This window comes from Caloenas nicobarica, chromosome 5 (genome assembly GCF_036013445.1).
Source record: "Caloenas nicobarica isolate bCalNic1 chromosome 5, bCalNic1.hap1, whole genome shotgun sequence".
Classification (NCBI taxonomy): Eukaryota; Metazoa; Chordata; class Aves; order Columbiformes; family Columbidae; genus Caloenas; species Caloenas nicobarica.
The window spans coordinates 27,103,566-27,120,361 of NC_088249.1; the positions used below are offsets into that span (position 1 = coordinate 27,103,566).

The window sequence follows — 16,796 nt, forward strand, 5'->3', positions numbered from 1 at the left end:
GAAAGAAAGGCTGGAGTATCTTCTTGGCTATAATTGCAGTGTTTAATTTGGAGTATCCCTTTACCAATTAGTAATTGAGCTTATACATTCAGCTTATCCTAGCAGTATAATGAGAAGAAAGATATCTGTGCTTCAGAAGCACAACGTTGATGAAAGAGGAGGGTTTGAAGTGTGCCCCAGTCTTGTATCTGGCAACACACAGGCTTTAAAGGAGCGGCCGTTGACTGTGAGATGCCATGTGGATGCAGAAGTTATTCTCACTGGTTGCTGCATGAGGGCTTCCATGTCTTGGCATGCCTTGCACAACTAGGGTGGAACTCCTCACTTGGCTAAGAAGATAACATGGGATAAATAATTTTTAAAATTTTATACTATCTCTTGAAGGCAGCCTCTGAGTTGTTCACAAAGAGGTCCTACACCTTTGAGAAAATAAATGCTTTTTCTGTGTTCCACAAGGCACATGGCGTTTGAAAGGAGGTTATTCTTGGAATAATGTAAGCACGCACAGAGCTGGCTGTTGGATTGATCCCTTTATGTTGCTGTCACTTCCATGCATGCAGAGCTGGTAGTAAGACTGAGTCTTACACTCCCAGTCAGTTTGTGGTTCTCCCAGCTCATTACTTATTTTGATAATGCAGGGAAGGGAAGGAAAATAATTTATTTCTCTTAGAAGGAGAAATCTCGTGAGAATATACGAATTCTGGAAGCACTGTTCCGTGGCATACCTAATTAACATTTATGCTACAAACTTAAATTGCAAACCTCTTATGGCTTTAAAATGCTTACTGGAAGTTTTAAGTGAGTCTTTTTGTAACAAATGCAAGAGTGCAGTAACATTCTGTTAGTTTCTGGATATATTATGGGCCTATGCAAACTTGGGAAGTATTATTTGCTGTACCTGTAAAACCTGTCTGAAAGTAGAGCATTGTTGTCAGGTTTTTTTATATTGACATCTAAGATTCTTTATACCTTTGCTCATAACAATAAGAATCCCATTGAACTGAATGACATCGTTTTGCAGCCCTAATCCTTCAGGGACTGTATTTTGCTGTTTACGGAGAAACTTGGATGTGGAGAGTATTGGGGGACCAATTTCAAGTTGATATGTGCAGAACTGCAGTTCTGCCTCTGTCTGCACACAAATCTCCAGGTTTTGAGACCCAGCCTTCGAGCGAAGCTGCAGTGCCGTGAAACAATGGCACAGCAGATGCTCCGTATGTTTGTGAGGGGGGAGGGGAGCACAGCACAGATTGATGGGCCATCTGCAAATATTTTTCCTAAAGAATCTGTACGGGTAGAGAATCTTAACTGAAAATAGATGTCATTAGAGATCCCAACCTCTCTCTGACCCTGCTCCTGTCTGTGTGGGGCAGAAATAGCACAAGTTCTGTACAAGTGTTCCTGCTGCCCTTTTTTTATTGTATTCTGCTGTAAAAGCTGAGGTTGTACAGCGAGGAAGAGGCCTGGATGCTCTCACTCCCGAACTCCTCAGGAAAACACGCTGCCTTGTAAGGCCTGGGTTATGAAGCAAAAGGCAGCAATCTTCTGAGGTCTTAAACCATTGATCCTGTTCCCTGGGACCTTCTAGTTCTGTAGGATAGTGGTCATCGTAGAATAGCAGTGTTCACACCTTAAACTGCTGGACTTGGGGTGAGGTCAAACTCTTGCATTCTCTTCAGCACCGAGCAGCAGGCTGGAGATTGAAGGGCTTGTACTGCTCAATATATGCTGGCTTCAGCTCAGTTCATGGCATTCCTTCTGCTGGGGCCATGAGTAGTGCGAACCATCAACCACATCAGAAATACTAGAAGAAAAAATTCTTGTTGGGTCACTGGCTGGTTTCTGGCAGTAGATTTGGGTGTTCATGCAATTTGATGTATCATCTTTATTTTGGAGAAGGGTTAATTGTTTTGCAAATTTTGGGATACAAGCAAAGGTCATGAAGCTTTTGAAAAAAATGCAAATGGAAGCTTATTGAGTTTTTTGGTTTTTGGTTTTTTTTTAAACCATCTTCAACCTAGGTTTCTGCCTCTATTTGAAGAAGAAATTATGAACAGGATATGTCAAAAAGTGTGGTTGTTGCTTGTCATTAAAGCTACACAACATCTTCAGTAGAACAAATCTTCCCTCATCTTTAATTCTGATCTTTCCTTTCATCCTTTCTGACCCCTTCTTCATCTGAATCTAATAACAGAGATGGTATGTCTTAGCAGTTGCGATTGCTCAGTATAGAGTAGCTTGTCAGTGGCAGCCTTCAAAGGTGCACAGAGACCAGCTTTTTGTCAGGATCAATATACCAAGAGGTTACCTCTGTGTAAGGCTTGCACTGGAGCATAAGGAGATGATGAATGTTTGCGTTATTTAGCCAGCCTTCTCCAAGGGAGATTTCTCCATTCCCAAACTTAGTCAAAGAGAAGAAGAAAAGCCACTGCCTCTTTTGGAAAAGCAGAACAGCATTCATTTTAGATGCATTCTTGACTCTCTAACCATCAATATTCTTCTACGCAGTTTTTCTAGCTCTGTTAATACCACAAGATATAGGTAGCTTTAGCAAGACTCAGACGACATAGTACAGATAGTCCTGTCCTGGACAAGGTGTCTCAGAAGGACAAGGTCTCAGAAGTTTCTTGGTAAAGCTACCTTAAGACCATACTGTCTGAATACAAGACAGCAGAAATTTATATCCAGGTCATGTGGTCACTGTGCCAAAGTAATTGAGGGGCTGATGAGATTATTATCTGTTAGTGGTTCAGAATAACCTCATTCAAAAAATGCAAGACTCTGCGAGGTGCATTTACTTGAGTGTGATAGAAACTAGTGTAATATGGGTCAGTCAGTTCCAGTTTTCACCTACTACCTTAAAGATATTCTGTATTCTTTCCTCTGGGTCTGGTGGTCTGTCAGAGCTGTCCTGTGAAGACTTGCTTTATGGAGACTGCTGCAAAATGGGTCTAACCTTTGCTAACTTTTATGTATTTTATATATTGTTTTATAAGGTGCAATACAACAAAAATAATACGACATTTATGCCAAAGTACCTAGATAATCTATGTAATTTTTAAAGCTTTCTACATGTACTGGATGATCGTTTTCTCTCTCTTCTGCACTAAGTAAAATTTTACCTTTGAGTCTGGATTTATGAAGGAGGATTTCAGGAATATGTTAACTACTTAGGATAATCAAACTCAGAAACTGAGCAGAAAAAAACCTTTGTTTGGAAATTAGATTGAGGCCATTATACATGATCCACTGAAGGTGGGAGAATGATTTTACTCAAACTGAAAAGTAAAGGTTAATGATACAAGAGTTAACCATTGATTATCCTTTGGGCCCCTCTTTTGATTACAGACAGTATTTGAGTTTAGAATCTATTAAACTGTATAAAATAAACTAATCTACTTTTGGTATAACATGGGCACTTGGCCTTTTACTTTGTATTTGAACATTATCTGTTTGGGTCCTTCTTTAGCTTGTTAGACTAAAGGGCTGGAAACACAGGGTTGTATGTATGATGAGAGGACAAGTTTGTATTTGACACTATCCAGAAATTCCTAGCAACAGCCCTCATTACTTTAGCTTTCCTGTCTTGAATCTGAGGATGATCATAGAAGACCAAGTCACGGTATGACCAAAATACAGACAATTTTCTGACGGACAGGGATGTATTGTTACTTGTCTCCTTCTTTGTTCGTTCTTCCTTTCTTACCTTCCCATCTTGCCGCTAAGGACACCAACATCTCTGATCCCTTTTCCTTGCAGGAACTGGGTTTGCAGATCTATTAATATACCTAGTGGCAGAAAAGCTGGCAGAAGTGAACAGGTCCTCTTTGGTACCAGTGGAAGTTACAGTCTGTATTAAATATGGCTTGTATTTTCAAGAGGTCCATTGTGTATATGTACAAATATATTAAATGTGTACAATAAAAGACTGATGTTTTGTGATTATAGTTAACTTTGTAATTTTTCTTATTTTTTTAGGGAGAAGAAAGCCATAATTGATCCTTCTTTGTTCAAATACAAAGTAGAACCTATTAAAAAAGATTTATATGAAACTGTTATTGTTAAAGCATCTCAACTAAGGTAAAAATTAGTATATGAAACTTAAAAATCCTACTTTATGACTGTGTGAGTTGTGTAAGTCACTGTAAGACGCTTTTGATATCAAATGAATGGCATTTAAAAATGACATGTTAGAACTATTAATTAGAGGCACTGGAACAAAATACTGTGTTTCATAGGCTTTCTGTAGCCAAGGGTTTCAAGCTTTACTAGTATTAATACAGATAGTAACTCCTTACAAGTCTCTGTGCTTTTGTTGGCTGTTGCTTCTGATACCTGTGTCTACTGCTGTGACTGATGGCATAGATGAAGAGAAGTTTGAGAACTCTGTTCGATAATATTGATGAACTATTGGTATTGTGAACCCTCTGTGGTAGCATTACTGGTTGGAAGTGTTGGAGCAGACACTGGCAATCAGACTGCTTTAAGATAGAAAGCTGCAAAGAGTTTTTGCTTCTTAAATAATTTTGTCTTGAATTTAGTTAATGCATTTTTTAGAGCAGATTGTGCATCAGAACTTTATAAACCAGATGCTTTGGGGTGGGGGGGAAAAAACCCCAAACTGCAGTGATTTCAAGTCATTTAGTTCCAGCATGAATCAAGATTAGTTTTTCCATTAACCACACCTGTGTAGTTGGTTTTGTCCTTCCTGTGAAGTAATGCGGGTTCCCTGGGGTGCCAGGGAGCATGTGGAGCTGACGCTGTCCTGTAGGCAGGAGTGGCACAGCCTGAGCGAGCAGGGTGCGAATCTGCCCCTCTCCCTTGTTGGCCTGAGAGTTCTGTGCCTTTCCTTCCCCCGTGAGAGATGTGGGTGCTGCTTTCCTGCTGCCCTTATTTGCTTCCATCCTCCTCTGCAACAGTCAGACTGGAGTTCTATTTGAGGATTTTAAAAGCTGCTGTGACAGAGAGGAACGTTTGGAGGATCTAGTGGGGACGAATAGGCTGCGGAGTTTGTCTGTATGTGTGTATAAAAGAGGACATTCCAGGATCTTCAAAACAAAAATTACAGATGCATAACCAACTTTTTAAGTATTTCTTGGCTTTTGTTTGTTCATAAGGAAATTTTTAATTGAATCGGGGTTGCGAAGAATGGCTGTTGATTACAATAGCAAAGGTGTAATTTATAATTAAGAAAATGAGAAAAGGGTCAGTCACATGATCTGTTACCTGCGTTTTTGCATATGTTGTCAGCTGTACTTAACTAACATCTTTAATTACTGTTTGATAATGCTGCCTTTCTTTCCTAATACAGCCGGAGGAAACATTTCTTTTCTCGTGATAGACTTAAACTTTTTCTGAAACAACACTGTGAACCACATGATGGAGTCATTAAAACTAAGGTAAATAAGAAGGAATAGTTCGTGGGATAGAATATTGACCCTATTCAGTCTTGCTTTTGCTTTTCTCTACTAGTTGCTCAGAACCTCTTTTTAAAACTACGTCAAGTTTAGCTTTTTGTAAGTATAATATATTGAGTTTGTATTTGACTTTTCCAGAATAAAAGGATGAATACTGCAACTTTTTCTGTAAAAAGAGGTTTATGTTAACTTCTGCTTGTAAACAAGATGGTAAATTTTCTGTACATGAAGCAGAATTTAATTCTCTAATTTCTTCTTTAGCTATTGGTTTAGAAAAGTCCCAAAAATAAAAGAGAGAGCTTCTACCTAGAAAAGTATTATTTATTAAAACATAATATATTTTTGCTTAGTCTAACACAAGTTGTTTTCATTCTTCAAGGTATGCAACTGGTATTCCTAAGTCAAATAAAAATTATCTATTTCTGGTTTGGTACAGTAAGCTAATATTATTCTGTTGTAATGTTTTTAGCTGGAAAATACTTTATTGTAGGTTGTATTAAGTGTCCAGTTCTTCAGTGAGACAGAAGTACTGAAGAGTTCAGGTGGCTGGAATGGGCTTTTGATGAGGCCTTAGGTGTAGAAGATGCATATTTTTGTCACCTTCTGTGAAAATATATGGTGATACTTAGTACTAGTTCAAGCTGAAGTTCACATCTTAGCCTGCACAGGATGACTCTGAGAATTTTTTTTCCTTGTGCTGAAGGAATTGAGCAGCGTCTCCCATGCCGGCCAAGCAGGCGGCAATTTCCCTTGCCCCGCTTGCTGTGCCGCAGGAGATCCTGCATCCCTTCACTGCGTATTGCAGCCTTGACCCTGAAATCCTTCTGATCTTCGTCTTGTTTTTAGAAGGAAGCATGTTTGTTTATTACATCTTGCATTTTGCGTGTGTGTGTTTAAGAGGAATCCTCGTACAGCTGTGTAAGTGCTTGTTTTGCACAGGGAAGCTCTGAGAGATGAGAGCATCAGTCTTGCCTCTGAAAGTTGTGGAAAATAACAAAGGCAACTGATTTCTAAATAAGTTTGTAATTTTGAAGTCTATCTCTTTTAAGGAAGTGGAAATAGAAGAAAACGGATCTGAAAGGGATAAACCACCACCTTCCTTGAGCTTGTTAGCAATTATGTTGTCCTTGATATGATACAGTGACCTGGGTGTAGTGATCTATTAGTGATGCTTTCTGGTGCCTCAGGAAAATTGTTATATTCTATATGTGTGTGTTTGTCATATTCTCTTTGTTTGGGCATTTGTGGAGTGTCTCCTTGTTCCCTTGCTGATTGCTTTGCATTTCAGCAGTTCTGTGAACATGTACTGTTTGGGTTCTCTCCTTTGTGTCCTCATCTGTATCACTTCATAAGGGTAGAGTTCCTGAAGTCACCAGGCTGAGAAAACTGACTTTAAAAGAAATTTTGACAATTAAGAATGAGAGAAGTAATACATTTTCTTCTCCTCCAGAACAATTAAAGTATGATAGAGAATCATGTGATTCTTCAGTGAATTATTTTTCCAGTTTTCTCTGTCAAAAGTAATTCTCAACATATTTCAATAACTTGCTAGGAAGCCTGTGTCCAGCTGTGTTAGCAAAAAGGCATCTAAAGAAATAAAATCTTGCCAAATTCTATTTTCAGATATGTGCTGCTTACATCATTATCCACTTGGTGGATTAACTCTACACTTACACTATTTCAGAGTTGTATTTCTTATCCTAAGCTAACCAATTGTAGATCTAGTTACTTTGTCTTTTTTGCGAGTTAATGATTCATTAATTAGCTTATACTTATGAAAAGGTAAGAATTTAGCAATTAATATGTGCTTTCTCTCTCTTACTAAGGCAACATCAATTGCAAAATATAATCTAGCAGAACAAAATTTCTCCTACTTCTTTCCTGATGACCCACCCACATTTATCTTCAGTCCTGCAAGTAGACGGCGAGGGAGACCCCCAAAGAGGGCATCTACTAGTCTTGTGAGTAATGACATTTTTAATTCCAGATGAAGACAGGTCAATGTAGTTTTTTAAGTTCTTCCATTTTTCTCTGAACTTTCAGAACAGTTGGAATGCAAGGTTGATGTTGTACTTTTTTACTTGGAGGATGAATTGGGATATATTACATAATTGCTATTAAAGTAGATTGCTTTATAGTTCAGCTGGTAGAAGGGACAATAATTGATGTGTTATCTTCTTATTTTTATCTTTCTTATCTCTGCAATCCCACCAAGAAACTAGCTTTTCAGTGTGTTGTGAAGGCACATGGAGTACTTGTCCCTTCTTGGAACAATTAATAAATAATTTGCTAAAAACCTTTAATTTGTACTCCTAGATATAAGTATGTGACTTGACCTCAGATACAGTTATGTTACTTGCCTGTATTTAAACACAGCAAAGCTTAGTGCTCTAAACTGCTTTATTTAAAAAGAAAGCTGGCAGAAAAGTTTTGGATTTTCTCCCCTCCCCCCCACCATTAGGCAGGATCTCTGGGTCCATAGTATATTTGTGGGAAACTCTTACAACCTGTTTTTATTCTTGTTTTAGAGAACTGTTGAAATATTAGGAATATCTATTTCTGGTCATTTCACTGTAGATATTATGTTCTTTCTTTCTACTCCCCTTCCGAATTCTCTATCAGGAGGATGAGATTACTGCTAAACAAAATACCCAAGGAAACAAAAGTAAAGTACCAAGGGAAAAGACGAGGTTCCAGAAGCAAAAAGAAGATATGCAGGCCATGGGTAAGTTGAGGTTTAGTCCTATGGCTAGTAGAACCAGTTTTTGCAGGTCCGAGAGCAGGCGATAATTAGAGTACTTTTGGGGTTGTACCTCTCAAAGGGAAAACCTCACAGGAGTGCAATGCCACAGCACTACTGCAAAGTGCTTCTTTCAGTAGTTAGAATGCTTATTTCCTGGATTATTTATTTATTTTTTATTTTTTCTGAACTGGGGAAATGTAGGAGGCTTGAGGTCCAGCTATGTTGATTTCTATCTCAGATAAAGAGCAAAATACTTGCAGAAATTTGGATTCTGAAGTCATGTATAAATTTTACCAGCTGAAGGTATATCAAAACATGAGCATTTAACAAAATCAATCTGTTGTATGAAGAAAATCCATAAATGGAAAAACTACCTCAAAATTTAAAAGAACTGCAATGCTTTTTAAACCCGTAATAATCCTTAAGCAAATCTTGAGTCCTTCTGAAGATGTCTGTGCGTAGAGATTTAAGTTATGTCTCAATGTTCTGCAAGATTACTTACAGTCTGTTTACAAATTTTTCCAATTGAGGGAGCACAAATCACTTAAGAGTGTTTTATTTCAGACTGATGGATTTATTTTGGCTTAGTTTTGACCTGTTTCTGATCTATTTAAACTTGATTTCAAATGAAGTAAGGGGGCCCACATACCTTTTGCATGGATTTAACTAGATAAACTGGTGCATCTTCTTGAGGAGACAAAGCTCAGACAAGGAGATGTTCTTCTGGATTGCAAGCACTGATGTTCTTCCTAACTAAAGGCTTTCATCTGTGGAAATGTTTCAGTGAACTTCTGGTTTCTACCGCTCATTTCCATTGTCACAGAATGTTTTAGGATGGCAGGGGTGTCTGGAAATTATCTAGTCCAACATCTGCTTAAATAACTGCAAAGATGTCTGAGACTGCTTAGGGCCTTTTCTTAGGAGATAGGGACACTGGGGCTTAATGGGCTCCACTAAACTTGTGTGTCCACTTTTCTGCACAACCAGCATCGCCACCTGTTTATGTGCTGGAATGGACAGCACAGAACAACGTAATTGCTGATGAACGTCAGAGCTGCTTCCTTTTTTTGTGTGTGGCATTAACTATAGCTTCTAGAAGGCTAGTTAAGACACATTCTGGCTTAATTTTAACTTTGTGTTATGCTGTTGTACCCCAAATCCCCACAGCCTTGAAACATATAGTTTCAAACAATGAAGGAGCAACCAACCTTAAAATAAGTTGCATGACATGGAGATCCAAATGTGTTCTTTGTATTTTCTGCCACCTCACTAGAAAGTTGTCAGAGCATGTTGATATTCAGACTTTGTAAATGCTTTCTGTTCTTTGCTGGGGACAAAAAATTAGGATGAATGCATCAAATAAGAAATAATAATTAAAAAAATACCACGGTGTCAAATGTTCTGTGTTGTTCATTTTTGACCCAATGTTGGCCCATGATTATAAACCTTATTCTTTTAAAATATTTTTTGGTTTTAAGATGCAGTTTTTTTAATTTGAAACCCGCACCACATTATACTGGTTGTTTAAAAAGTATGGTACCATCCATACAATGAGCTTAAAAGTGCACTTTCAAATATACTATATTAATGTAATAGAATATTAATCTAAACTTTTAACCTGTAAATAATGTTTAATTGGAATAACAATTGCCGACATTCATAAAGTATGTTATAAAGGAGCTGCTCTAGTATTTCACTAATGATGTGAAAAGGTAGCAAAATACCAAGTACCTTGAAAAATCAGCCTCCTTAGTATGTAGAAGACTACAGGCCTCAGCTTTACTGCCGTTGTTGGCTGTTGCTGGTATGTACAGTAGCTGTCTGTAAAAACAATCCAGCCCATTTTCAGAATTTTATAGGAAAATGTAATCCAAATCTTTGAGTGCCATCCTCTTGGTAACAGAAGGATCTCTTTTCGTTTTCTTCACTCATTATTCTAGCCCTCTTGTTTATTCAATTAAAACGGGAAGCCCCCGACACCCTTTGATTTGTTAGTGTGTGTGTACATTGACAGACATTGTCTGTCACAGAAAGTAGACGTTTGTATCCTGCTGTTCTTCCATAGACAACTGCAAAGAAATCTGATCTCCTCAGGCAAGAACATTTTTTTACCAGTTAAAGTTCATCTTAAACTGTGTAACAGAAGTAAAACTTGCACAAAAGCCACTGAAATACCTAGTAGGTTTCAAATGTATTGGCTTTTCAGTAATTCTGTATTTAAAGATCACTTATTTAAAGGTTTTTACTATCATAAATATTTCATGGTTATATGCCACACCTAGTTGTGACCTGCTTTTATTTGGCAGTCACTACTAATTATGTTGGTGTAATTATAGGCAGTTTGAATGAGTACTCATCTTTATATGTCACTTGATAGAAAACAATGCACAAGTAATAAACTTCTGTATATGTATAAAAACAGAGAAATTTGACTTCATTACAGTGATGACAACCTTGTAAAACATCTATAATACCTAGGCTTAAAATTTTGATTCTCTAAAGAACTTTCAAGTGATTGAATTTCTGGTTGGTATAGAAGCAATTCAGTTGTCATAACAATATCTTTTTTCATATGGTAATTGTAGAAAGATGAGTTGTTTGAGCACAGTTCAATAAAATTAACATTTTAGAAAAGAAAAAATAACTGGTTTGTTTGGTCTTTTTCCTGTATAGCTTTTGAAAAAGCTAAATTAAAACGAGAGAAGGCAAATGCCATAGAAGCTAGGAAAAAGGAAAAAGAAGATAAGGAAAAAAAGAGAGAAGAATTAAAGAAGATAGTGGAAGAAGAAAGGATGAAGAAGAAAGAAGAGAAAGAGAGACTCAAAATAGAAAAGGAAAAAGTAATGCATTTGCAGTTTATATGTTTCATATAGGAACAAGATAATGTCTTTCTAGTTTACTTGTTTCTTAGTTGCTGTCTGCCTCAAGTTATTTTACATGAACTGTTTTCAGTTCATAGAAATGCGCTTTTGAAGAATAGGCAGTTATCCAGAAATACAAATCCATAATCATATAATATTCTCTATATCATTTTAGTTCACAAAAAGAAGTTCACTTTGAACATAATTCTGAATTAATGGTGTGGGGTGTGAGTTTTTTGCCAATAACTCCTGACAGGATTTGATTTGATGGTTGTCTTCTACTTAATTGTTAGGGACTGTACTGCATCAGATTCACAGCGTATTAAGTGGTTGTGGGTTTCCATGTGGTTTCTCTTTGAATTGGAATTGTTAAGTAACTTTTTGTCGCTCTGAATATGAAGAAATTATTTATTCCACTATATTTCACCACAGTCACATCCATGATCGATTTTGATGGTCTTTTTTGTGGCAACTTTTAATAAATACTCTTATTTTTAGTTTTGGGGTGGTTCTTTTTTTTTTCCCTCAGCCACTTCCATTAAAAACAAACAAACAAAAGCAAAAAACCCCACCACAACAACAAAACAAACAAACAAAAAACCCAACCAAACCCAAACATGTCTAATTCAACAAAGTATTACCAGAGTTTACTTCTAAACATTTTTGCCAGTATCTTCTTATACCAAAAAAAAAAAAAAAAAATTCATTCTAATTAAAAATGTTTTCATTTTGTTTTTCAGTGTGATTGAAATAATAAATGATGCAGTTCCAGAAACTATAATAGGGTGATCTGACCATGTTTCAAATACAATTGTGACTCTTTCAGGAAAGAGAGAAGCTGCGCGAAGAAAAAAGAAAATATGTGGAATACCTGAAGCAGTGGAGTAAGCCTAGGGAAGATATGGAGTGTGATGATCTTAAGGTATGATTGAATTTGGAATAGCTCAAACTCGTACTTTACAGGGTGCCTAATGCAGAGGCAGATCTAGATCTGCTCTGAATGCTCAGGGTTGTGAATCACCTGCAGTCATGTAGTATTTCCCAGTGCTGATGCTAATCGGATTGCCTGCATCTGCATTTTCACCCTCCAGAAAAACTTTACAGGCTGTTCTCAGTCTTAACATAGAACAGATGTATTTTTAAAATGCTGATGTTACTGAGTGGAAGGTATTCAGTATGCCTGACTCTTCTGTTAACTGTACAACATGGTCTCACCTAGAATAAACCCAAGTTACTTAAAAGATTTGAGTAATGAAGTAAGCAAAGTTCTGGCTGCAAAAGTTAGAAAGGACATTGGCTTATTACTCTCTGTGGCATTCATTTGATTTAAACTCTGACAGTATCCTTGCTTAATGAGCATCTTCCTGAATGATCCTAGAGAAAATAACAAGAATTTATGTCCCAAAGAACTTAATGTTCTAAACAAGAATATAGTGTGGCTGAAGATTGTCTAGTGATACACATTTATGTACACTTTATTATGATTTATTGCTACAGGGGATAGTGAAAGGAGGGAGAATTGTCAAACACAAGGACGGAGGTTTATTTGAGATACACAGGGAAACATGACAGAAGTGCAAGGAGGACAAGGGAGGAATACGGGAATTAATATATTTGCAAGGAGAGCTGTATAGGCCCTTGAATATGTGAGGAAAAAGCTGCGTAGAGAAAAGAGGAAACTGAAGAAAGGAAAGAACTTTGTCAAAATGAGAGGAAGCTCTGCAAAACAGTGCTGCTGTGTTTCAATTGGAAAAGAAACAGGGAGATGTGGGAAAGTAGTGTCATCACTGCAGTGAAAATTGACAAGAATATGAATACAGATGGGTGTAGACGAGGAAGCGAGAAGAAAGATCCACCTGTACACTGCTTTTAAAAAATCCATTTTCAGAAAAATGTATGAAATACCTTACTGTGTTCTTCTCAAAGCACAGTATTTGGCATTCTCCTTGTTAATGTTTGTGAACTGCCATCATTGTGGAAAGGAGCCATCCTTCTGGAAATTTTGTCTGCTAAGGAATGTTAAGTGAAGACAAATTTGAAGAGTTACATCAAGATACTAATTTGAAAGTCAAACTTAGTGTTAGGCACTGTCATCTGTGATTTGGAGGTGGTGTCTCTATTCAGTGGTCTTGTTACATGGTTGCTTGAGCTCCCTTTAAAATGTCTTTCATAACTGCCTCACCAACATAAAACCCCACATACCAGAACGCTCGCTCATTAGACATGATCTTGCATATCCTAATATTAGATGGGCGTGGTTTTATGTGAATGTGATGGGGTTTTGTTTGCTTGTCTTTGCAAGCAATAATGAGTAACTTTTAAAAGAATATGTTTATTTTTGCTTGTCTGGACAGTTCCACCAAAATTAAATTCAAAACTCTTGTGAAATAATGCAGGTTTAAAGGAAAAATCTTGACAGGCAGTGTTCTTGACTTGTAGTGCATTTGAATTCCTTTAAACAAAGATACAAAATCATTCAACTTCTCAAACATGAATAAACTTTTCTCTCAAAAGATTTATGTCTATGTTGCATGCTTTTCAAAGTCAGTACTACTGCAGATGTTATCATGATAATTGATTATATGTCTTGCAGAACTGTTTTTAGTAAAATGTAAAGAAACCAAACAGTTACACTCCTTAAAATCATACGCTGGTTTCAATCACTTGTGTACTCTGCAGAAACCAAATGCAATATTAAGTTGTCTCATTTGGATTACAGGAACTTCCTGTTCCAATGCCAGTGAAGACGAGACTTCCTCCTGAGATCTTTGGTGATGCTCTGATGGTTTTGGAGTTTTTATATGCTTTTGGGGAACTTTTTGATCTTCAAGATGAATTTCCTGAAGGAGTGACTTTAGGCAAGTTGTTGTTTATGTGGCAAGGTGCCCCAATTTTGTGATATTCCTTCTCCTACCAACCAACCAAATATCTTAAGTGCACCCAAGTACTAGTGCTGAATTTTTTTTCTGTGCAGCTTTAATGTTAGTGCTTACACATGCATATAAATCCACTTTTCACAGTCAACCTCTGCAGTGTTTATAAAATCAAAATTAATTTAAACGTAGAAGCTGTTAATCTACTTATTAAAATGTCTACTTGTACTTTACTCTTGCAGTTAAATATTAAGAAAATAATGTTGTTTTGTCAGCACTCTTTCTGACAGAATCACTTTAGGAATATTTGTAGTAAATTATGGAACAGTAACTTGATTATCATACCTGAAGGAAAAAAAAAATGTTTTCGTTCTTCAGTGCATAATCGTTTCCAACTTTGCGGCAAAAGTGACGCTTCTTAAACTTTATTCACAGAAGTTTTAGAGGAAGCTCTTGTAGGAAATGACACTGAAGGCCCACTATGTGAATTGCTGTTTTTCTTCCTGACTGCCATCTTTCAGGCAATGGCCGAAGAGGAAGAGGAAGTGGCCAAAGATCAAATAGCTGATGCTGAGACCAAAGGTCAGATCCTTAATTTTACTGCTGAAAAACTGAAATGCCACTGGAATTAACTCTAAACTGCATGATTTATGGCATTCCTTTGTTTAACCTTGTCCTATTATGCATGGATATTGTATGCAAATTGACTTGTTTTTTCTCTTTTAACTCAAAGCTTTAAACTGGGCATGGAGGGTGGGATCGGGGAGAATAGAGAAAAAACAAGCTCATTGTTACTACAATTGTATCCAACAAAGCATAATAAGCTTTTAACAGCACTGCTTATGTTTTGGCGGTGAGGGGAAACTCATCTTCACCTTCCGCCTCTTCCTTTAGCACTGTTACATGTTTCTCCTGAGGGTCAAGAAACAAAGCAATTTCCTAAATCTTCTCAAAGGTCTTTATCTGTAGCTATAAAAAAAATTCTGGACCTAACTAGATTAAAAACTAAAAATCCCCCCACAGCTACAATGAAGAATTTGATATTTATTGTCTGTCAAGACTTAGAAGTGTGCATCCACAACTCCTAGGTTCTGCCATTTCTCTGTGTTTTTCATAGAATCACAGAATGTTAGGGATTGGAAGGGACCTCAAAAAGATCATCTAGTCCAATCCCTGCGCCAGAGCAGGAACACCCAGGTGAGGTTACACAGGAAGGCGTCCAGGCGGGTTTTGAATGTCTCCAGAGAAGGAGACTCCACAACCTCCCTGGGCAGCCTGTTCCAGTGTTCCATCACCCTCACTGAGAAGAAGTTTCTTCTCAAATTTAAGTGGAACCTCTTGTGTTCCAGTTTGTACCCATTGCCCCTTGTCCTATCATTGGTTGTCACTGAGAAGAGCCTGGCTCCATCCTCGTGACAGTCACCCTTTATATATTTATAAACATTGATGAGGTCACCCCTCAGTCTCCTCTCCTCCAAGCTAAAGAGCCCCAGCTCCCTCAGCCTTTCCTCATAAGGGAGATGCTCCACTCCCTTCATCGTCTTCGTTGCCCTACGCTGGACTCTCTCCAGCAGTTCCCTGTCCTCTTTGAACTGAGGGGCCCAGAACTGGACACAATATGCCAGATGAGGTCTCACCAGGGCAGAGTAGAGGGGGAGGAGAATCTCTCTCGACCTCTCACACTCACTCTGCCTTTGCTCTTCACTCCATGGCTGAAGTTGCCCACATTGTCAGAGGCATTTGGTGTACACTGAGTACTGATAAGAAGGAACTGCCGGCTTGGTTCCATATTTATGCGGTCTGGGACATTATATATGTGTTTTCATCCTTAGTCGCCTGTTTGTGTTCTGTGTTCCTGCAGCTCAGTGGTTCGATTGATGGTCTGTGAATGCTCTAAGCCTCATTCCAGAGAGCGCTCTACCTAGTGCTTTGGAAAGAGTTTGTCAATAACACAAACTTTTTCAGTATTTTGTGTATTGGCCTTGCACAATTTGGGTTTTTAATGCCCTTGCAAGGTGCTTCTGCCTGTTTATTTCAGCTCAGGTATTTATAAAGCCTCACTGTGGACCAGGGAACTAGTCTGACTGCTTTGTTACGCTCATCGAGCACCTAGTGATGGTCTCTCAGAACAGTGTGTTAGTGTGAGGAGGTAGAAAGAAGCACCAGACTGGGAGCCTTGAAAATATTTTAAGATGTTACCGTTGCCATGTACCTTCTGTGTTTTGAATCTGAGGTCTAAGACTGCTCCCAGTTCTTCCACCCTCTGTGGTGCTTGGTGGAAAGGGAAGGCAAACGTTGCCACCCTGCTGTTGTCCAGTGTGTCCTGTGTTTATGGACTGCCAGGCTGCTGACTAGTTAAAGGAGAAGCTTTCACCATTCCTGCTGGTCTGTATTTCATTAGAGGTAGATAGGAACATAAGAGCACTCCCTGTTTGAGGTCAAGTGAATCCTGTGGTTCCCCTGAAAGGCAGATGCATGAGGTACAGGAAGGCTCCTTTAATTCCTCCCTTGAAGACTGTGTATTCTCATGCTTAAGATTTATGTTCGATCTATAAAATGTCTCTATATAAAACATGCGCACTATCTTCAGCAATAGAGGTTGCTCTTCTTAATTGAATAAAATTACAGATTTGATACAAAGTTAACAAATATAGACTGTATTTTAATTACTGTTGAATTTAGCAATTAAACTTTTTTTAACAACTGAGAGTATTGCTTGGACAATACAAGCAAGGATTCCATTATCAGGTAATCACAGAATAGTTGATTAGATTCTTAATTATTCATAGAACTGATCAGAAAAAATGTGATGTAACTTTCATATTTTAATTTGATTATGTGGGGCTGGCAATTGCAAAAATCTGCCATTTCACTTGTAGTTCAGCAGAGCTGTGGGCAGGGC

At 37.8% G+C, this 16,796-nt stretch overlaps 1 protein-coding gene across 1 annotated transcript in view; it reads left to right on the top strand.

Annotated features, from left to right (window-relative positions):
* The window catches only part of BAZ1A (bromodomain adjacent to zinc finger domain 1A), a 64,353-nt gene that overhangs the window by 20,759 nt on the left and 26,798 nt on the right, over positions 1-16,796 (top strand). The window contains exons 5-12 of the mRNA XM_065636446.1: positions 3,979-4,080; positions 5,312-5,399; positions 7,244-7,378; positions 8,040-8,142; positions 10,834-11,000; positions 11,848-11,943; positions 13,741-13,879; positions 14,330-14,476. Of these exons, the coding sequence (XP_065492518.1) occupies positions 3,979-4,080; positions 5,312-5,399; positions 7,244-7,378; positions 8,040-8,142; positions 10,834-11,000; positions 11,848-11,943; positions 13,741-13,879; positions 14,330-14,476 (977 nt within the window). The remainder of the gene's footprint in view (positions 1-3,978; positions 4,081-5,311; positions 5,400-7,243; positions 7,379-8,039; positions 8,143-10,833; positions 11,001-11,847; positions 11,944-13,740; positions 13,880-14,329; positions 14,477-16,796) is intronic.